A 24,724-nucleotide genomic window follows, 5' to 3' on the forward strand; every position below is an offset into this window, starting at 1 on the left:
TTTCTAACCTTTTCTACCCACGATATCCTCATCATCCGCCTATAACACCACATTTCGAACGCTTCTAACCTTTTCTTTTCCGCCGCTCCCACTGTCCATGTTTCGCACCCGTACAACGCCGTGCTCCAAACATACACCTTTAAAGATATTACAGATTTAAAATGCAGGGACGGTGGTACCGGCCGGGGGGGCCGGTTTGTATTGTCTAATGACAAAAAAGCTGTGAATGTTGTACATAAAGACATTCAGTAGTATATTAAGTATCACCCTTGCGAAGCTGGGGCGGGTCGCTAGTACTAAGTAAATGTCGTACTTGCGACTTCCATGATTTTTTTTTGCCACTTACGACATCTAGAATGTTATCACATAATCGCAATTTTTGCCTACAATAATTTTCTATTGTTTCAGAACTGTATGTAAAACGTGTACCACGAATCCTCCAAACAGCATGACCTCAAATGAGGGTGGACTGAACGCCCCCCTCTCACCGCCTGCCTTACCGTCTCCAGGCGGCAAACTTCCACTGTTAGATCCTGCAGACCGCCTACTGGGCAAGGGATCTCCTTTCTCACCTGCAACGGTAGATCCACAGCGGCATTCACAATCGGACGACGATTCGGGATGTGCCCTGGAAGAATACACCTGGGTACCTCCAGGCCTTAGGCCTGATCAGGTCAGTCCTTGGAACTTTTGCATTTTTTAATTCGTTTACAACTTATGTGTAGTGTCCATTCTACTAATCGTGAGTCAGGTAACATATGATACTTTTCACGGTGTAGCTACCTCTACGTCAGTGGTTCTTAATCTTTTTAGGGTCTGTTACCCTTATAACCTAACTAGGGTCACTGATTTTACCCCTCCTTTCAACGTTAAAGTCAAACAATACGTGTTAATACAAATACGTAGGCTTTATTAAACATAAAAACAATTGCACATAAAAAATTTAGATATTTTTACTCTAAATTACAGTTATAAGCTAGGAGTAAGTCGGCTAATTTCTAAAACTTATCCATGTCCATAGGAAAATATGTCAAAAATATACTAAATATTATATTGGCAATGTATTGCGAATTTTTATTACATCTAGTTAACACTTTCCAAAATTTGTTACTTATTTCAGTCACCTAGTATACAGGCCCATCCTTATTCGTGGATATTTAAATTCAGACAAATACATTATCGTTTTGAGACAGCAAATTATTCCTGCACTTCAAAGGCTTGATATCAATTTTAATGAAATTTGGTATCAAGAAGATGGTTGTATCGCTCATAATGCAATAACGGTTCGTACAACTTGTAACTATTTAGAAGTAACTCTCCATTTAATTATTCACATTAGTAGCTGGCCAGGTTCGATTAAATTGCACACTCTAGATTTATACCCAAATGATTTTTTCATTCGGGGATTCATCATCATACATATTAGAACACACTGGGATATTGTTTCGATTTGTGGTCTATTTGAAACCCTTATGAAGTAATTTTTAAGGATTTAACTTGTTATTATTTTTTATGAGAATTCTTGTCTATTTTCTTATATATACATCGTAAAGCCTTTCTACCAATAGGTGTAGGACAATGGTCTGCTGAAAACGTTAAACATTAATTCTGGTGATGATATTTGGTTCTNCTAGGAGTAAGCTAGGTAATTTCTAAAACTTAGAAAACATAAAATAAATTTATAAATTTTAGTGAGAAGGTTGATACTGCTTCGCATTTACAAGTTTGAGACGATTTCTAGCCTTCGTTTTTAGTGTCACCAAAGCTGAGAAACCACTCTCACACCTGTAAGTAGTAGCAAACGGTACCAACATTTTTATAGCTCTGTCTGCTATGATAGGATATTCAGCACCTACTTTTTTCCAAAATGTACATAGGTCATAATTTTGGAGATCGACTTTTAAAGTGCAATCCTCACGTGGTCCAAGAAATTCTACTGTATTCTACTGTATTCTTTTGCACCCAACTTCACATTTAAGCCGTATAATTTTTCTTGTGTGTGAAAAATTCCAATTAATTCTACGCAGTAGTTTTTGGTTGGTGCCCTTTTAAATATGGAGAGCGATAAGCAGCATTTTCGACATATCTTACTGTTTTACTACAGAAAGGGTTAAAATGCTGTTCAAGCCAGAAAGAAATTGACTGATGTTTATGGAGAAGGTGTGTTGACAGTACGCCAGTGCCAGAACTGGTTCGCTAAATTTCGATCCGGCAATTTTGATATCGAAAATGCACCAAGTTCCGGAAGGCCGGTTGAAGCTGATAAAGACGCGATAAAGGCATTAGATGATGTGAACCGGCGAATAACAACACGTGAGATCGGATTCAAATTCAACAGTTTATGACCACTTGAAAGGCCTGGGATTATCCTCGAAGCTCGATGTATGGGTTCCCCATGTTCTCACAGAAAGGTGGGATTTTAAAGGAATCGTTTTTTTTGAGCTTTTACCGGATAACACAACGATTAATTCGGAAGTCTACTGTCATCAGCTGGACAAACTGAATGATGAACTTCAACAGAAAAGGTCAGAACTAATCATCAGGAAAGGTGTAGTGTTTCACCAAGACAACGCGAGACCTCACACAAGTTTGGTCACTCGCCAAAAGCTTTTACAGCTTGAATGGGATACAATGCTACACCCACCATATTCTCCAGACCTGGCACCATCGGATTATTATTTGTTCCGGTCACTCCAAAATTTTTTAGACGATAAAACCTTCCCCTCAAATGAGGAGGTCAAAAACCTCCTCGATCAATTTTTTGCCAGCAAAGACCAAAAATTTTATGAGCGTGGAATTATGCTACTACCAGAAAGATGGCAAAAGGTGTTGGACCAGAACGGTCAATATATAATTTAATAAAGTATTTGTTTATTATACGAAAACTGTCTTTCATTTCCACAAAAAAAAAACGAAATGACTTTCCGAACAACCCTACAGTTATTGTTCATACGTTTGTTTGTTTATTTTAAAACAACCTCTTGAAGAAATGTCCTCTCCTTATTGAATAGACTATAAAATACAAAGTTGCGGCCAAGGATGTGGAGAACTTGACCGTCATTTTTAACAAACTACTCACGATTGTTATTTACATCGGAACTGTGTTATGTGGGAATAATTGTTATGAAGCAAATTTACATTAAATGAAGGCACGATTCGCTGCTTGCAGTCTCGCGTTACACCTGAAAACGTTCAACGAGAATGAGGGAAGGATACCTCCTCGCACATAATGCAATGCATCCATATAACACTTGACCTACCTTTGCCCCATTAAATTATCATTAATTAAGCAGTTTTCAAGCACTCTTGGAGCTTCTTCGTGGGAGATTTCACGAGACTTGTGGAAAAATTCCTGAAAGAAAGCAAATTAATAATAATTTACGACTTAAGTACAAGGAATTTATTAAACATTGAATGAAATTTGCACGTATAATTAGGGAAAAATTAATTTCAACTGATTTTTAAATAGAATCTCCCGAGATAAAAATCTGAGTCTCTGAAAGCGAGACTCGAGTCTCCGTCTCTCATCAAGTGTCGCTGAGAGAGACTGTCAAAAAAACTGTTTAGCGTCTCTGAACGAGAGACTCGAGTCGCTCATAGAGAGATCCTCATTTCGTATCTAGTCTCAGAACGAGAGATTCGAATAAGTGGTGTCTCGATAGACATGCTTAAAAAAAGTTCAACATATTTCAGAGATCCCAGTCTTTGTAAAAGAGACTCGAGTCTCTCAATTTTTCAGTTTTATTCATTCAGTCTCTATATGAGAGTCTCGAATCTCTGAATTGACAATTTTATGGTTCGGTCTCTCATACGGAGGCTGTGAGAGATCCATAAAAACACCTAGACAATAACTGAGAGACTGTGAAAGACTGTGAGAGACGCTCTCAGAGGCGCTGAAAGACTCTGGGAGACTGAGAGACTGAAGAGAGACTGAAAAATTAACTACTAATTTACTTTAACTCAAATCTAGACTTACAACCATAGATTTTATTCATAATGCCGCAAACTACCGTTTCATAAAGTTCGAAGGTATCAACCGGAAGTAAAGCTTCTTTTGGCGCTTTGAGACTAAAAGTTTAAAGAAGGACGTAAATTGCGTACGCAGTGTGCAACTATCAGCTGTAGTCGAAAGCGTTCTTTAAATAATTACATAATTATTATTATTTATTTATCTACTGTTAGTTAGAAATCACTTCGATCAGTTTACTTTCAAGTCATATAATAAACGTTTCACACTTATACAAATGAATTAACCTGTACTTTTGACACTTTAAAACAATCTCAAACATAAAATTGTTACAATCGGAACAACTCATACGTATTTGAGAATGAATGAAACATTTTACATTTCGTTCGTGTTGTCTTTTCCTACCGTAACGTTATGATCCTTATTCAATTATGTAGTGGGTTAATATACGTAATACAGGGTCAGTGGAGGCGTAGCGTGGATTGGCACCCGGGGCGGTTTTCTATTGGGCACCCCCAAAATAAAAGATCAAATACTAAAAGTGCTAACGTGATTTTATTGTGCTGAAATTTCGATTATATTAACAAAATTTACTTCCTTACCTTGTTTTTTACGTTCGAAATATTCAAATTATTGATTCGAACTTTTTGTACAATTGTAACACATATATAACTCGAAGGACAATAGAAACGCCGAGTTTTTATTCTACTTTATTATAAATATTGATTTTTATTAATGTATTATGAAAATAACTAAAGTCTAGTTACTCTCAGCGAGTCTACAAAAGAACTGTTCTATCAAACTTAAAATTTTGTACACTAGATTCCGAAATCGACAAATTATCCCTCCCAATAACGAGGTTATTGACGGTAATATCAATGCACAATATACTAACCATGGGATAAACTCTCATTTGTGCTTCTGCGAATTTGCCTACGTGACCGTAGATTTCGGAAATATATTTAAGTCCAATAACAATAAGCTTTACACAAAGATATAATAAAATATGAAAATTTTATGCCATAAAGTCCCTGCGTCGGCATATCACAAATAAGGTTCCTTAACATACCTTGTCAAGTAGGATTTTATCAACTTTAATTTTGAGGAACTTCTTTCACAGGAAGCTGCCGAAACACAAATAGTTAAATAAAAAAATATATTTCACACAGCGCTAAACTCGGAAAATATTCGGGATAGTAGCGGTCGGCCCCAGGGCTCTCATCTAGGTCCCCTGTTTTCCTTATTCTACATAAATGATCTCAATCAACACAGTATTTTTTTAATTAATTTTTCCCACTCACCCGTCCATATTTTCCTGGACTAATGTGCATTTAGTTGCAGTTAAACAACGTGGGGACGCGATAAAAAAAAAATTCAACTTGACCGTGGTAGGTACAAGAAATAAGCATACGTTCAGATTAGGCTCATGTTTTTAACCGTGATCAACACGTGCAACAACTAGACTAATGTGCACCGTTGCAATGGTCGCAAAAGGCAATGTATGCATTATAGTTTGTTTAAATACATACGTATACATATACCCATATGTCTGTTGTATACACCTTGTATGTAGTACGTAGGTACATGGATGTTGCGGTACTAATTGAGTAGAGATAGCGATTGACGGCAGTGCTGCTGGGTGGCCAAGCTTTCAAAATGATAATTAACAAAACGGTGACTTCGGCACTTGGCCAAATTAACAAGTTGAAGCAGAACACAACGTATCGATAACAAAATGAATTGTAATGGTGCAACGCCTTATTTAAGAAAACTATCGTGTCTTACGGAGGAGTCATTACATTTACGCCGAAAATTCCACTGAACGAGATGCCGAATTAATCCAACAAAGAAGTTATTTTCTGATTTATAGTTTTACATATATTAGAAAATCGGGAACAGTTATGAGGAGCTAAACGATACGAAACGAAACGATCCAGCCCAACATTCCTCATAAAACTTTTGAAAACCTGATACCCATATGAATTTTTTTTATTATTGTGTATCTTTAATATATATAGCACTATTAAATATCATTATTTTAGTAAGAGATTAATGTATAATGTCGTAAATACAGTGACTAGTTAATCACGCACCTCGACTTCTTCTTGTACTCAGACAATATTCGCAAATTCGCAATTCCCGAAACGAGAACTTCCCCTTCATGTCTCAGAAAGTGTCCTACCAACTTATCTCTTCTTTTTGTTACTGACTTTCATAACGCCCTTTCGTTCTACTATTTCTAGCCTCCTTGTCCATACATATTTTGACCATCGTCCTTTAACACCACATAATGCATACATATATATTTTTCGAATTTTCAAACCTATCGCGAGAGATAGATTTTTGTTAAAAGAAAAAAAACGATTTTGTTGTTATTTATCTGTTTAAGTAATATTTCGTAAGGAACCGACCATAAATTAATTAAATATTACCAATATTTTTATTTATTTTCATTCCAAGATTTATAGTAAATTAAAAATTAAAACTTAACAGTTGTGTTTGTTTCTTAGAGAATGTCTTGTTCCGTAAAATTTTATTGTATTTTAAAAACCGCACTTCGAATTCGCAATCTGCATTCTGCATGTCCACAGTACAAGTTCTTTAAATTATCATAAACTTCAAGTGAACACCGTTCTCAAGCTTGTTTCGATAATCAGCACCATAATGTCTTGCCCGCACAGGTTCGAATCAACTGTTGATATGTAGTAATTGCTTTTTATTTTCTAACGGCTTTGGTACATTTTTATAACTGTCGCTCCAATTGTTCTACAAATATTTTCAATTAGAAAGTTCTCTTGCTGTCTGTTTAATAAAATTAATAATTATACAGGATTTTGCATGATGATTATTAAATTCATTAAATTCTTCTTCAATCCATTCATTCAAAGTCACAAAAGAAGTAAAAAATGTGTGATCAATTTAAAAATTACAGTTGTATGAATTAACTTGTAGATAGTCTTATTATAAATGACAAAAAAATTTTATTATTTTATTTAGAGAGTGTTCAAGTTGTCTTCAGTCACTCATGTTATTATTATTATTATTGCCCAATTACTGAAAGCTACTGTTGAACAAGGGTGCAACATAAATAAAGGATAAGCTGTTAGATTAATCTTTAAGATAGGATAAAAAATAAACATAGCATCTATAATTCATCACAAGTCGAGCTGCGATGATTACGACTAGATTACATAATGATGATTTTAGGTGAGGAACACTGAGTAGTAGGGGTTGTTTTTAGTAAATACTAGGAAGACATGACCATTAGTTGTTATTATATTCTTTCTGGCACCACAAACAATGGCTATAAGTTAAACATCCGAGTGACTACTAAGCTGAGGTAAAGCAAAATGGTTGAGAACCAACTGAAGATACAAGCTCTTAAAAAATGAAATTGCATCAAAATTGCTTCACTCATCCAGGAACTACTATGATCATCATCATCATATCATAAGATCGTCAGTCCTAAGACTGGTTGGACACGTACCTCCACTCTTTCCTGTCCTGAGCTAATCTTCGCATTTCCCTAATACTAGAACAACTCACATCCTTAACTATTTGCGAACAGTAATCTAATCTAGGTCTACCTCTACCCCTCCTAACTCCTGTTTCTGCCTCTAATATGTCTCTGACTAGACCTTCATGCCTGAGAAGGTGTCCTACCAACCTATCTCGCCTATTTTTTATTGACTTCCATAGAGTCCTCTGTTCTCCTATTCTTTCTAATACCTCTTCATTTCTAACCTTCTCTATCCACAGTATCCTCATTATTCGCCTTTAACACCACATTTCGAACGCTCCTAACCTTTTCCGCTATGATGTCACAAATCAACCGAGAAAAAGATCCAACCGGTCTCAGAACTGATGACTCTATGATGATGTTGATGATGAAGTCAAGAACTAAAATACTTCTCAATTTCTTTGGTGCATTATACGTACTGTATAGTATCGTTTTCTTGGTTGAATCGTACTGAAGATCTAACAGCGAGCTAATTGGCGCTGTGTTCTTTCTGGCGCTGCAGATCCTGCTGCCATGATGGTACTGACCATAATTCACAATTCAATTTGACTAGCGTTATAGGTACATATCGTACGTGACGGCGATTTTGCATCAGGCGTGTATGCTAATACACGCGGAATTGTCATGTCGAACAATGCTCGATGGAATCGGCCAGTTTCTCGGTCACGAACTGGTCCACCGCCGCGTCCAGAACGGAACAGATACAGGCGGTATATCGACCTGTATAAAAGCTTGTGAAGACAGCCCTCTGTAACAGTTCCTGGATCCGATCTAACAACCATCTACTGCTTGCTTTAATAAGTTACATAACGAACGAATCATGCTTCAGTGCTTATACCTTATTTATGAATATCAACTAGTAATACCCGTTCATCCTATTTCATTATACTTATATGAATCGCGTTGATAATGTAATACTCAAATTAGAAATGGACCAAACTTGTGTCCGTAGCGAAAATTTTTACTGGTTATTAAGGTGGTTGGCTAGCCACATATGACTTTTTTTCCATTTGAGTGTGACTCTGCCGCAGATAACCATCTGCAGACGCTAAAAAATAGCCAAATAATAAATAAAACATATACCATATAATCTCTCACTTGTTACTTCAACGTTTATGTATCCTCCTGCTACATACTGATGGATCTACCAGGTAAAGGAAACTGTGGAAGATGTTGTGTTATAGGAGGATGCTGATAACATGTATATGAAAAAGATTACAAATGAGGAGGTACTCAAACGAGTAGGAGAACAAAGGGGACTATAAAAGTCAGTAAGGGAAATGAGATATACAATGGTAGGTTACCTTCTAAGACATAAGGAAGACCTAGATAAGATTATTGTTCGGAAATAGTTTAGGATGTGGGTTGTTCCATTTTTTAGAAATGCATATATTGACTCAGGGTGGGAAGACGTGTGTCCAGTCTTCGGATTGATAAACCTGTGATGAGGATGTTTGGGTATGAAATGTTGGATCTGAATATGGATAAGGATACATGAATAATATTCTACCGGTTTCAGATGCTATTACGGATATGAAACTACTTATTTCGGATTATCCGATAGACTTCTCTCCTGTTCAAAATGATTAGAAACTTTTATATCAGACTCAGTTACGGTTTTCGGACAGATTTTTATTTTGGATATTCCATAGTTCGATTACATCCCTGTTTGATACTAAAATTGTCTTGTGTTCCAAATTAGTAAAAGCTTTCGGAGTCAGTATTAGGTGAACTACTGCTACCTGCTTCACGTCTAAAGGTCGTCATTGGTTGGACTTGATTCCTAACGTTTCGCTAGCGTGAGTGGTGAGTTTCTTCAGATGTCTTTCCATCGCCTCATGCTAGCGAAACGTTAGAAATCAACTCCAACCAACGACGTCCTTTAGACCCGAAGCAGGTGTTTATCAGTTTATCTTGTTTTCCTTAACATGTTGGCTCTTCTATCTCGAAAGATTTCTTCTGCCTCTGGCTTAGACATTAGGCCATAGGGTAGCAGTAGTGTTACGATTTATGATCCAACGTACGTCAAAGATTATATCACAAACTTGATATGTCGATAAAGAAAGAAGGCACCAATCCGTAACTCTCTTCAATAAAATTAATTGTAACTTTATGTTGAATTTTATTAGGATGCGACGACCATCCTTAAAGTCAGCAGTGTCATTTATGGGTGTTCCAAATCCATTACGTGTTTTACCATTTCATCTTCCAATAAGGCTCGTTTTTTTTTTCTCTCTGTGATTAATAGCATTACTTCCTTACAAATGATCTGGACGATAATCATGTGTCGCAGAATGCAATTAATACCTGCTACTACCATATTTGCTCTTGGAAACGGTCATCGCGATCCGTGGCTACCTGTACACCGTTTGCTTTCGTAATGGTGTTATCCTGATATGAGTGCTATGTGTACAAGTTCAGATGCATTCAAAAGCTCACGTTGCACCGCATTTTCGATATCGTACACATTTACGACAAGAACATTGAAAATGTTATTGGTACATGTTATACGAGCCCTGTCCAATCGTAATTAAAATTGGTTCGCACTAATGCAAATATCAAAAAAAAAAATACAATAATAAATTAATACAATTTGAAACAGTACAGAACCTGTTCTCGAAACTAAATTTAAACTTATAAAATGAAGAAAAAGGATCATAGGCTAGAAGTTAAAGCATAATACATTCGCCATTCAGAAATTTTACCGAAAATTGCGGACATTTCTTTAATCGTTTCGTTTACACTTCAAAATAAAAATTCTGACTTTTCTACCATCAGACGAAGTCCTCGTTCGGCGCCACACTGTGCTGAAGACGTCAAAGAAAAGTTTTTGAAGTGAAACTTCTTTACGCACGGTAGGGTAAGTTCGTTTCATGCGAATTGCTATGTAACGAAATCATGGAACGCATTTCCCCCGCTGTCTGTCCCCATGTATGCTTAGATCTTTAAAACTACGCAACGGATTTTAATGCGGTTTCTTTTAATAGATAAAGTAATTCAAGAGGAAGGTTTGTATTGTATAATACATGCATAATATAGTAGAGAAACACTGATAATTTTAAAGATTTGTAATGTGATGTCGTAAATAAACACATTTTTTGCGCCTACATTGCAAACGCTGGCTGAACCCTACGAGATAGATCAAAATAATATTCTACAGTATTGTACACCTTAAAAAGGTCTACAAAAATGTTCTTAGGAATAACCAACAATAACCATTTTTTATCCTTTACTTTTTACGAGAAATAATGAGTTATTTACGAAGCGATTTTAAGCAATATAGCATTAATCCTTATCCAATTAAGTACTTTTAAATACATTGTGCATTTAATATAGATCAATATGGCCCTTTATAGCATGTAATTTAAATGAATATTTTCAAAGATATTACAAACTTAAAATGCAGAAACATAGCGGTTGCAGCGGTACCGGCCGGTTTGTATTGTCTAATGACAAAAAAGCTGTGATTGTTGTATATAAAGACATTCTATAGTATATTTACTATGAGCATTGCACCCGTGCGAAGCATAGTGTACAAATTATACCATTAAACCAATTCCTTAACCCCTATCCCGGTATGTTTGTGTGTTTGAAGAAGTTTCACTTCAGTAGCGTGTTGTATAATTAATTATACGTTGAATTTTTTTCTTTCACTAAACTGTGTCGGTTTGCACAACACTATTACTAAACTGGGAAATTATGAAATGAAATATCAAAATTTTTATTTGATTTACTCTTAGATCCCCCAACAGCGCAGATAAATCTGCCCGCAGAATTAGTACGAGCAAGAATACGAATAATTTTCGTTTCTATTCGATATCAAATATTTACTTTTATTTAATTTTATGCATATTAATTTAGTGTTGATAATACCTAGGATGTAGTGCAACCTTGTCATAGCTAGAATTTCAACTAACCACATCGTGAACAAAGTCGCCAGTTCCCAATAGAAATGCCCAATAATAAATAAATATTTATATGTGTGAACATATACATAATTATTATAAGTATTAATTTATTATATGTATTGTTGAGAACAGAGGTAGATACAATAATAAGGGTTGTAAAAATTTATTTTTGGGAAAACTCAATGTAGCTTAATCCATTTTATTATAGCCTTGAAAAAAAACTTCTGAGGAAGCGAAACGTCAAAAAAAAAAAAGTAACTGTACGTGTATAATGTTACAAAACGCTCTGAATGTGTTGGATTTTACCTCAAGGCTAGCCAATTGTACATACATATAATTTTATAAAATGATGCAATGTGGACTTCTTGTAACCCTTATTACAGTACCTCATATGACATTCAGCAAACGTTTAAGGAATAAAGGATCACGCAGAAAGGACGTGAAGAAGTTACAAAACTTGAAATACAGAAAAATAATCCGCTAGGTACACTTTTTGAAAGATACCCCATTTATTTCTGTATCATCAATTCAAATCAATCTTTCACTTTCCAAATTATTCGTCTCTACAATTTACTGTAATAAAGTGTGAACTGAGGAAAGAACAAAAACAACCTAAAGTTATTGAGCATAACGATTTCAATATGCATTTGTTAAGTAATTCAAAAAAGTAATTGCTACTGTAACACAAGTACCACATTACACGTAATAAAGGTGTAAACACATTTTTAGTTCAGTATAAATTTTATCATAAAAATGCTTCAATATTAATATCATTTCATTTCCATTTCGGTTATTCTTAGTTTAAAAATTTATAACGTATTTATTTATTAACGTTATTGTAACGTACAAACGATCCATTTCATAAAATTGGATACATCCAAAATTTCCTATACTATCGATCCCTCATTGTTTAATACAAAATCCACAAAAAATAGCATCTTTAACATCCATCTCCAAAGATTCGCTGATGCGCGCATAATCGCGCGTTGATCCGCGTTCGTCTGAACTCAGCCTAATAACTGTGAATGTTACTTACGTTGGCGTTATTGATATAAAGCGAATTGGATTTATACAACTTATGTACATAATAAAACCAGCAACAATTTACTGTGTGGCATGTTCTGTATTTCGTTAAGTAAATTCGAAACAGGTTCGGTTCACTTTCCCTTATTGTTGCGAGATGTGTGGAACAGAGGCGTACCCGAATTAAATGCCAAATACTAATTGTAGGAGTTATAAATCCAACCGATTTTTTTTTTAATTGTCTCCTTTTATTGTAAGATGAAGCTGCACACAGTGACACTTCATTATTCTTAATAAAATATGTATAGGTACATATTACAAACTGTTAAAAAAAAAACAATTTATCACTTTCACTCATGACTGTCACTTAAGTTAGTGTTCACTCAAATAACACTAAAATATAGCCATGGTTGTACTCCACACTTGCTTTGAACGAGTAGCCAATCGAATTTAGACACAGGATCCCATATGGTCCTGTATTTTTCTGAAGTCCATGCACAAGACATTAATGTCCAACTAACGATTAAAAATATTGTTGTTGAATTTTTAGAAGAAAACCCAAGTACTTGCAATATTTGTATAGAATACTCTAGGTCATTTATGACCTGCTTACTTGAATGATGGATTTAGCGTTACTTACAGATTTTCCATCGAAATTAAGAGATTAGTAGCGAATTTTATTTTTCTTTTTACAACTACATAGGTGCTTATGTGGATCGACTTCTTTATATTCAAAGTTAACGAAAATTACACTGCTGATTCTCATATTGAAGATTCATTATCATTATCCTCATGTTGATATGCCCACCAAATTATAATTCATTGGTTCGAAATAGGCAGTCACAGGATTCTCATTAATGATAGGATAGAAAAAAAAGTATAAATTTTTTTTATAATTCCCCAATTAATCTTTAGTTGTGTGCGTATGCCTTTCACGGTCACGATTTGTAAACAGCAGTATCTTCTTTATGAAACCCTACGTAGGCTTGCGATTTTAAGTTCTCTAAATGTCTGTACCTACACTAAATTGTAGATCGAGACAAATTCTTCAAAGGAAAGTCGTCCTGTATACAATACCTACAGGAATTGGTCATCCTTGTTGTAGATAATCGTAAGCTAATGTTATTGTTAACAATATCATCGTTATGCTCAAAAGTCTATTGCAACTAGGGTTACCACCCGTACTTTATTATAGAGTATTGTACTCTATTTCGACTGTGCGTACGTTATACTTTACAAGACACATAAAGTACTCAAAAATACTTTATTTAAGGCCTTAAGTAAACATCGTAATTTTGTAAACGATTATTCTCAATTCATAGTATTTTTACATCAATAATACTGCACAGAAAAATGGCAAGCCATATTTACGGAACAATCTGATTTCCCAAATCTATTCAAAGTAGTGTCACATTTGCTGTCCGTTCCGGCCACTTCAGCATTTACAGAAAGAGTATTGTCTGTTATGAACGCAAAGTGGTGGGACGACAGGAATAAAGCTTCATTAAAACTAATTAAAAATGAGCTTCAGTTTACTTAAATCTTTGTTTGCCATGTTTAGAGGCTATTAATGTATTTAAGAGCAACAGCAATTTGTTACTGGCTGCTAGGTGTAACAAAAAATATGTTTTTCAAAACAAAAAATAAAATACTTTATTTTTATGCTGAGTACTTTTTTTTTTAACTTTTTAATCGAGAAATACTTTATGTAAAGCCTGAAAAGGTGGCAACCCTAATTGCAACTGTTATCAATTTTTGAGAGCTTGGCCTTCAACTGAGCTGGGTTAATTCACAAGGGGAGACATTATGAGCGAATATTAAGTATCCCTACGTATTCTTCGAATTTATAAAATTGAAATCTTTCTTCTGTTTGGATTGATGGACTGGCAGCCACACTATGGACAACAAAAAATGAATATGTGCAGAGAATCGCTTTTTCTTTCACCGTCCATTGTTCGGTTGTAAATAATGGTGACTCATGTGACAGGTTGGTAAAATATATGAATGAGATAACACCTACCAGACTTGCTACCATTTTCAGAGCTCACTACGATATGCTACGTATACGCGTGGGTTCATTGATTGCCATTGCACGTTACAATATCAATTTTATTTCGTAAAGTAATTGGAGCGGAACATAGCGCAATGCAATTATAATAAATGGTAGTATTAACAATTTAACGAGTTTTGTGAAAAAGCGATTAACAACGGCCTGCAAAAGTTATATCTATTATATAGATAGATATATTTTATTAAGTGATACTTCAATTACATCATTATTTTGATTTATTGCATTTGTCTCATAGTCAGTGGCGGCTCGTAGCTAAAGTTATATGTATATTATTGTAAATAAATAAGAATTAGTGTTAAATAAATTTATAATTTTGCTTATCCACTCTTTTTGGCTCTTTTAGCAAAATCTTGTCTCTGTCAGTCATTAGGACCCCATGGTACAGGGCCACAAGTAAGTTAAAGGCAGCGCTGGATATGGCCACTGACTTTATGCTCAAATATTGTATTGTACAAGTACATAAAGAAAAAATTAATGAAAAATGGACTTCTTATATTAGATGTTATCGATAATGTCAAATTAAAATAGCAGGTGCTGTAGTTCCACTGTTCATAGTAGTTGTTGTAGAACAAACAGAATAGCTCAAAACCCCAACGCCAAAACATGACACTTTAGTTGTCCGAATCACTTTCCGGTAACAAAGTTGCCTTCTTCAGGAACTGAAGTTCACTTCAGTCGCTGAAGAAGAAGGTACAACAACCGCCAAAGTTTTTCCAATCTTCATATATATATAGTAGTTGTTGCATATTGTTGTCATCATTTGTTTGGCAGTCATTCGAGTTAGTGTTTAATGGCCTGTGGCGAAATTTCAGTGAAATTATTAAACGAACGCTATCAAATATAAATTATCCGCGTGCATACAATTATGGTTTAACTGATGACATAAATCCGTTTTATCGGACCGCACACTGTAGGAGTAAATTGTTGCTATCATAAATCATGCAAAGATTGTTCCACATTGATATACCTGAACCATATGTGCAAATTATTGCGTATGTACAACGACGACCATGTCCATGTATATCTGGCGCCTGACATCCGCAAAATCAATAACCGTCTACCATCTTCCGATATATTAAACCGATACTAAATAGTTTATAAACAAAACCAGAAGTTGAACCTCTACGTACAACTCTTGTGATGAGCAGGGATTTTTATTATAATAAGAGCTGCATAGATGTAGAACACATAAATTTTTGGTAATTGTCTATATGATGGGACCGTAGCTCTGACGGGGGTACGGGAGGTGGAGGTGGTAGGGGGAGTCCAAGGACTTCATCCCAATTAATAGAAAGAGGGGGCCATGAAGTGGAAGCGGGGTAAAAATGTAAAGGGAAGATGTCTAGATAATGAGACGATGGCTCGGGCGATGGCGGAGAGGGAGGAGCGGGGGTAAGGATGACCTTGAACAACCATAAGAAATCGGTAAAAGTTGAGAGTGACGACATGGAGGCGCAGGAGGTGAATCTAAAAAATATTTTTTTTTTAATGTAATACATGAATAAATCCACAATTTTGTGTAGGGTAAGGGTGAAGTAAAGTACATAGAAGGTGGGTAAAAGTGGGGCGTTTCTCTGGCATTTAATCGTGCATTATATGGTAATAAGTAAGATTATGAAATTTTTAATTTTTTAGCCTCCATCTACCCTGCCTCTATTTCGGCGCCCCCACTTTTTATCAATGGCGTTGAAGTTCTTGGACCTCCCCCTATTTCGTCACCCCTGCTACGACCGTCTGAGCGATGGTCCCATCATCTAGACAATTACATATCTCATTCATTCATCTCATCATCTCCTATGCCTGCATTTTGTTACCTTCAACTTTTACCACTCTTTTGGGGTTGCTCAAGTTTAGTCAACCCCCCCTCCAACTACCTACAGCCCCCGTCTGAACTATAGTCCCAGCACCTAGACATTTATCATTTTACAGCCCCTACTTTTTATCAATGGAAATGAAGTCTTTGGACCTCCCCCCCTACCTCCTGGCCCCACTGTCACTTCTCGAGCGACGGTCCCATTATTTATATCAATTATCAATCTTTTTGTTGAGTATTACGATGAGTAAAACGTAGTGAAATGGTCTATAAAAATTCTTTCGGCGGCGCGGTATGCATTTGGAACTTTCGAATATTTTTCATGATGTCCCCCGATNCATCATTATTTTGATTTATTGCATTTGTCTCATAGTCAGTGGCGGCTCGTAGCTAAAGTTATATGTATATTATTGTAAATAAATAAGAATTAGTGTTAAATAAATTTATAATTTTGCTTATCCACTCTTTTTGGCTCTTTTAGCAAAATCTTGTCTCTGTCAGTCATTAGGACCCCATGGTACAGGGCCACAAGTAAGTTAAAGGCAGCGCTGGATATGGCCACTGACTTTATGCTCAAATATTGTATTGTACAAGTACATAAAGAAAAAATTAATGAAAAATGGACTTCTTATATTAGATGTTATCGATAATGTCAAATTAAAATAGCAGGTGCTGTAGTTCCACTGTTCATAGTAGTTGTTGTAGAACAAACAGAATAGCTCAAAACCCCAACGCCAAAACATGACACTTTAGTTGTCCGAATCACTTTCCGGTAACAAAGTTGCCTTCTTCAGGAACTGAAGTTCACTTCAGTCGCTGAAGAAGAAGGTACAACAACCGCCAAAGTTTTTCCAATCTTCATATATATATAGTAGTTGTTGCATATTGTTGTCATCATTTGTTTGGCAGTCATTCGAGTTAGTGTTTAATGGCCTGTGGCGAAATTTCAGTGAAATTATTAAACGAACGCTATCAAATATAAATTATCCGCGTGCATACAATTATGGTTTAACTGATGACATAAATCCGTTTTATCGGACCGCACACTGTAGGAGTAAATTGTTGCTATCATAAATCATGCAAAGATTGTTCCACATTGATATACCTGAACCATATGTGCAAATTATTGCGTATGTACAACGACGACCATGTCCATGTATATCTGGCGCCTGACATCCGCAAAATCAATAACCGTCTACCATCTTCCGATATATTAAACCGATACTAAATAGTTTATAAACAAAACCAGAAGTTGAACCTCTACGTACAACTCTTGTGATGAGCAGGGATTTTTATTATAATAAGAGCTGCATAGATGTAGAACACATAAATTTTTGGTAATTGTCTATATGATGGGACCGTAGCTCTGACGGGGGTACGGGAGGTGGAGGTGGTAGGGGGAGTCCAAGGACTTCATCCCAATTAATAGAAAGAGGGGGCCATGAAGTGGAAGCGGGGTAAAAATGTAAAGGGAAGATGTCTAGATAATGAGACGATGGCTCGGGCGATGGCGGAGAGGGAGGAGCGGGGGTAAGGATGACCTTGAACAACCATAAGAAATCGGTAAAAGTTGAGAGTGACGACATGGAGGCGCAGGAGGTGAATCTAAAAAATATTTTTTTTTTAATGTAATACATGAATAAATCCACAATTTTGTGTAGGGTAAGGGTGAAGTAAAGTACATAGAAGGTGGGTAAAAGTGGGGCGTTTCTCTGGCATTTAATCGTGCATTATATGGTAATAAGTAAGATTATGAAATTTTTAATTTTTTAGCCTCCATCTACCCTGCCTCTATTTCGGCGCCCCCACTTTTTATCAATGGCGTTGAAGTTCTTGGACCTCCCCCTATTTCGTCACCCCTGCTACGACCGTCTGAGCGATGGTCCCATCATCTAGACAATTACATATCTCATTCATTCATCTCATCATCTCCTATGCCTGCATTTTGTTACCTTCAACTTTTACCACTCTTTTGGGGTTGCTCAAGTTTAGTCAACCCCCCCTCCAACTACCTACAGCCCCCGTCTGAACTATAGTCCCAGCACCTAGACATTTATCATTTTACAGCCCCTACTTTTTATCAATGGAAATGAAGTCTTTGGACCTCCCCCCCTACCTCCTGGCCCCACTGTCACTTCTCGAGCGACGGTCCCATTATTTATATCAATTATCAATCTTTTTGTTGAGTATTACGATGAGTAAAACGTAGTGAAATGGTCTATAAAAATTCTTTCGGCGGCGCGGTATGCATTTGGAACTTTCGAATATTTTTCATGATGTCCCCCGATTTTGATTTTATTTATTAATGTAAAAATTACATTTTTAAACGGATATTTTCATATTGAACAAGATAACTCCAATAATACTATTACAGTATACACCTCTAGTAGGTATTCCTTGTTTCATTCTGCGGTAGACAGTATCCATAATGATGGCATAAATCATTCGGTTATCAGTTGGCCAGGCAGGCACATCTAAGGCCCTTTGGCGGTTGCACGTAGTTCTTCTCTATATCTCACCGCTCTCGGACACGAAACCATTTTGTTCCGGTTTAGGATACGAACCGAGACTGAACTTATCGGTTTATTAGAGCCGGTGCTGCAATTAGCCATTACGGCCAGCCTAATTGCGATTTATACCCTTTTTGATTTAATGGGAGTCTCTCGCGCGATTTAATGGCAGATCGCAGAAGAAAAGACACTGGAACGCTGCAAAAGCTTCCGTCAGAAACAACTGACGGCATCAATATAAAAAAAAAGAAAACGAGAAAAATCGCCAATCGATGTTTAATTTATTGTGTAATTCATACTATAATGGGTGTATTTATTTGCTTCTAAATTTACCGATGAAGACATTCCTAGTACAATAACAATAATTGTTCGGTGAGACAGTATTATGCTTTTGGTTTCTTCGTGTTATTCTCATTGCTATTACTAGTATATTTTTTACAATATGTAGTTACACTCTGATTTGTAATTTGTATGCATCATATTTAAACAATTGTTGTTTTAAATTCGGTTCAGTTATTAAATATCGAATTAGATATAGACTAGCTACAATAATAGAATTTTTCATTCTTCTTAAAATCAAATTTAATTTTCATCAACTATTATTACTGGTGAGTCCATCAAACTACGTATACTGTGATCAAATAGAGCAATAGTCCCTCTTCAGTCTCTTTTAAGAACTATTTAAATGGGTGGTTATGGTGAGGGTAGCTACAGTCACAAAGATAGAAATACGGTGCGAGTGAGATAAAGACAATAGAAAAGTGAAAAACCAGAAAACCAGAGAAAACTTGGAACAAGATAGGCGAGCAACTTTGAGACGAACCAGTGTCCATTCAAATTCTAAACTATTGTAGCGAGCACAAGCGTGTTTGTGTGCGAACGGGCATACGTGTGTGTGAGCGACTTATCGATTCGTCGACTAGCCGCGGGCGCCTTTCTTCATGTGCGCCGTATTTGTAAATGTGTGTGTCGTAACTGCGTTCTGGGAAAGCACTTAAACAGTTCAAAGAAAAAATAAACTATCCGGACGTTTTCCAGAAGGTTCCCGAAAGGAAACAAAAAAGTATTTAAAGCAAGAAACGATCGCTGAAAAGAAGTAGAAATAAATTGACTGTTGCAGAAGTGAAATAAATAGCGCAGTGAATAGTGATATATTAATAATTAGTGTAAATAAATCCTTTTTGTCGTTATTAGTTAAAAGTTAATTTTGTTAAACCTAGGAACATTACACTATGATACAACCAATAAACCATTGGGATCCGGTCTTCTGAGATTTCATTTTAAAGGTCAAGTATGATTCCATCCCCAAAGGAATCGAGGGTTATCATTTGTAAATACATGCATTACACCCATCAACGACGTAATGGTCCAAAAATATGGGTACCTATATATACAACAATATATTTATTTTTGCAGTTTAACGCAACAATTATGAAAATATACAAATTCAGTACTGTTAAAAATGATAACAATATTTGAATGATGACATTTGTAATTTCTACAAACGGTAAATGAGGATCATCTTCTATTAAATTACAATAAGCATTTAAAAGAATTCCCCGAAGAACAATATCAGTAGGTCTTTTTTCTTTGCCTGTCATATCCATGAAGCACAGAGTAACATTTAATGACTTCATAACCGGAAAAAGTCGTGGAAAACGGTTGAAGGATTTCGCGGTGACGTTTATATGTGCGGGGGCCATTTATTGCCTGAGCTAAGAAGACAGTTTATGGTGTTTATGATTATGGCGGTAAGAGAGAGCGCTACATTGGTCGTAACTTGAATTTAAGAGTATCTTAGTTTTCCGAGCACGTTTCCGTCATAATGTGATTCCAGACGGCAGCAGACCACGTCTCGTCCCTTAATTGAAATTAGCTGGCTACGTCCGAAAAGGACGAGAGACAATGGCGACGTTCGTACGCCGCCGTCGCGACGCCCATTAGTTACGATGCAATTGGGCTCCATGAATTCAATAACCTTGCCAGTCGTAACCGAAACTCTGGGAAATATGTTTATTGCCGGGAATAGCATCAGAATAATACCGACGATCCCGGAAAGCTCTTCTCTGCTTTCAGCGAAAAGCTCTGTTTTCATATATGTATATAGTACCTAGTGGGATACAATTAAAGTTTATACTGACTTGAGTAATTTTGATGAACGTTCAGCATGCTTAGCTTCATTTTTAATTACATCTGCACCAGCACTGGGTCTGGATACTGGTAAAATGTGTCCAAATATTGGATACCAGCAAAAGAAGCTGAATACCAAATGGCTTGGCGTTCACCACTTCATTTGTGGTATTTTCGAAAACGCGCTGTTAAGACAGCAGGTAAAGGTTGGTCTGTGTTCTGTCGGAGCTGCCTGCGACGCGCTGATGAGATCCAAAAAGATCGAAATCGCGATCCGCGTCTGGCAGTTTCGACAAAATACAGACCACTGCGAATTATTTTGTTCGATTATGGTAACGTCCCTATCACGTTGACGTGAGCTACGCCGGGATTAGTTTCAGCAAGTAGATATCCATATTTTTAAATGGACCTTGTTGGAGCATACGTAATCCTCAAATGTAGCAAGGTACTACAGATGGCGCTCACCACGCCATTTGTGGTATTTTCGAAAACGCGCTGTTAATACAGCAGGTAAAGGTTGGTCTGTGTTTTGTCGGAGCTGCCTGCGACGCGCTGAGGAGATCCAAAAAGATCGAAATCGCGATCCGCGTCTGGCAGTTTCGACAGAATACAGTCCACTTCGAATTATTTTGACCAAATGTCTTCATAGATAGATAGAAGTACGTACGCTGCTGAAAGCGTTACTTGGGGTCAAAAATCACTAACAATGAATTTTTATGAAAGTGTCGTTAACTATCACATTCACCAAAAAAAAAAAAAAAGTTTGTAACTTACGAAATTGTCACTAAAATTAAATAATACCTTTTTCTTAAGATTCCGGGGTGAATGTAGTATATTTTTTTTTAATTACACCTCAACATAATACTCAATTTACAGAAATATAGAGCACTTATCCAAAGAAAAATACTGTTCTCGAGGGATAGAAAAACTAGTTTTATGTGGTCGTCAAGAGATACAAAACAATATTAGTTTTATGTGACCGTCGATGGTCTTTGACGCGTATTTAGAAATCAACTCAAACAAAACCACGGGTAAATCCTATCATGAAATTTTGTACACACGTTGACAGGGTACAGAAAAGGGCACAGGATACCTTTTATCCAGAAAAAAATGCTGTTCCTTAGGGATACAAAAAATTATTACTTTTATGTGACCGTTGATGATCTTTGACGCGTATTTAGGAATCAACTCGATCAAAACCACGAGTAAAACCTATCATGAAATTTTATACACACATTGTCAGGAGTACAGAAAAGGTCAAGGGGTACCTTTGACCAAGAATAGAAATACTGTTCCCGAGGGATAGAAAAATTAGTTTTATGTCGTCGATGGTCTTTGGCACAATAAAACCTAGTAATTAATATAGAAATTATTCAGTATGTATAAATGTATTTCTAATCCAATTAAAAACCTATCTGTATAATGAACTACAATTTAAAAACAAACATACATATGTCTATGATTTAGTTGACCGCCTATATTATAAATTGATGTACACATATGAAATGAGAAACAATTTGTAAAAACTATCAGCGATATATTTGATGTTTTTATTGACCCTTCGCGACCCAAGGTTCATGCAAATACGATTATGAGTCGATAAGTTCGCATGTGCACCACATAAACTCGAGACCTTATTCAAAGGTAAATTGCAATAAAACGAATGCTTTATTATTCGCAGTACAACGTTTGCATTGTTTAGTATGGAATAACATGTAATTGAAGTTGAAGTCCCAAAGACAATTTACTTATGCGTACATTTAAACGTATGATTCAGTGCGATAACTGTAAACCGAAGTGTACTTGTACTTTGCTATCTTCGAGCTGTATGATTTAATAACTTTACAAAACGCATTTACATACAAGTATGTAAATCGAAAGATGATATAAAGGTGCATCCAGAAAGAGCGAACAAATACTCGTTCGTCTCCCTGCTCTACCACAATTTCATTATTTATTGTTTTCAATATTATGTGAGCTTCCAGCGTCACTTACTTATAATTAGATCTAACTATAACACATGAACTTTATGATGGTTTGTTCAGTTGTTGTTTATATTAAATACCTAAACTTGAACTGAACATGCATATTCTTCTAAATCGCTAATCGTATGTCTAAACGCGCCCTTAGAAGGTAGTGTTAGAGATGTGCAAAATGGTTTTTTTAGTGTTTGCATTATATCACCAGTTGCGAAGATTTAGTATGATTCACATTTTTTTGTTTGAAGTGATTGAGATATAATTTTTCTAATCTTTGAGTTGATAGTTTTTTTAGTTCAGCAACAAATAAGTCTTCTGTAGACACAAACATCAGAGCCAAAATAGGGTTGTAAATAATTTTATTGATGTAAAATCAACATCAATCATTTTATATCAAAATATTTACAACCCCATTTTGTTTCTGATCTTTTACCCATTGGAATAAGAGATTGAAGTGGAATCCATAGTTTCTTTAGCTTTGTGTGAAGCTTTTTTTGAATCGTTTTCTGAGAATTTTGGATTATAGGCATTTATTAGCACACCACAATATCTTGTAATTTTCAGTTTAACAAAGCTGGCGTATATCAATTCGATATTGTTTTGAGGGTTGTTTTGTCGTAATTTAGAACTTCAAAACTCCATGGACCACGATATTGAACCCGGAAAACAACATCGATCCAATATTTTAGATTATCCATTTCCAAGGAGTATAGAATGTTTTGGGCTTTCTTCCATTAAAGAATTAAAAGGCATTCATGGAATGTCTCTTTGTCCCCGTTTTAAGCTTCTAATTCGTTCAATGGTCAATGTGAGCAACTTTCATTGAGTAATCATTTTATATAATGTTTGATCGGTGATACTAGCAAATGTATTTTACATTTTACAAATAGAAAATAGGTTTAGAAAAGTATTTTNAGATATAGTTTTTCTATCTTTATATTATAGTTTCTTCAGTTCAACAACAAAGAATTCTTCTATATGTATCCTTTTTTGCCTTTGTCGCCGTTTTAATTGGAAAAAAGGCACATATGACAAAATAGTTTGCTTAGCGTGAAAGATCAGAGCCAAAAGAGGATTGCAAATAATTTTATTGAAATAAAATCACCATTAAACATTTTATATCAAAATATTAAGAAACCTATTTTGTTTCTGATCTTTTGCACATTGTAGTACCTAAGAGAATAAAATGGAATCCATAGTTTCTTTAGCTTTGAGTTCATCTAATAAGTTTTTCGAATCGGTTTCTAAAAATTTTGGATTATATGCACCTATTAGCACGCCATAATATCTTATAGTTTTCAGTTTAACACAGCTGGCCTATATCAATTCGATATTGTTTGGCGGGCTGTTTTGTCGTAATTCATAGAATTTCGTAGTTCCTTGCTAACGGAAGGATAAGTGGCGATTTGGCAGATAGTGATGTCAATTTGGAACTTCAAAATTCTATGGACCATGACATTGAACCCAGAAAACAATAACGATCCAATATTTCAGATTACCAATTTCCAAAGATGTTAGAATTTTTTGGACTCTCTTCAGTTAAAGAATTAGAAGGCATTCATAGAATGTCTCTGTCTCCGTTTTAAGCTTCTAATATCTTCAATGGCCAATGTGAGCAACTTTCATTCATTATTTTATATAATATTTGATCGGTGATGCTAGCAAAACTTTTACGTCAAAAATGTATTTTGCATTTTACAAATGGAAAATACGTTTGGAATACGTATTTTAAATATAATACAAAATTCCTTTCTCAAAAAAGTATTTGAATGCAGGTAAAGATAGGTATTTTTTTATTTTGCA

General features: G+C 35.6%; 1 protein-coding gene across 2 annotated transcripts in view; it reads left to right on the forward strand.

The window, feature by feature from the left end:
• Positions 1-24,724, forward strand: part of LOC108733536 (protein espinas) — a 137,797-nt gene that overhangs the window by 83,531 nt on the left and 29,542 nt on the right. For both annotated transcript variants that reach the window (XM_018464716.2, XM_018464715.2), the window contains exon 3: positions 409-673. In XM_018464716.2, coding sequence (XP_018320218.1) covers positions 409-673 — 265 coding nt within the window. The remainder of the gene's footprint in view (positions 1-408; positions 674-24,724) is intronic.

The sequence above is a fragment of the Agrilus planipennis genome, unplaced genomic scaffold (genome assembly GCF_000699045.2).
Source record: "Agrilus planipennis isolate EAB-ADULT unplaced genomic scaffold, Apla_2.0 scaffold44, whole genome shotgun sequence".
Lineage (NCBI taxonomy): Eukaryota > Metazoa > Arthropoda > Insecta > Coleoptera > Buprestidae > Agrilus > Agrilus planipennis.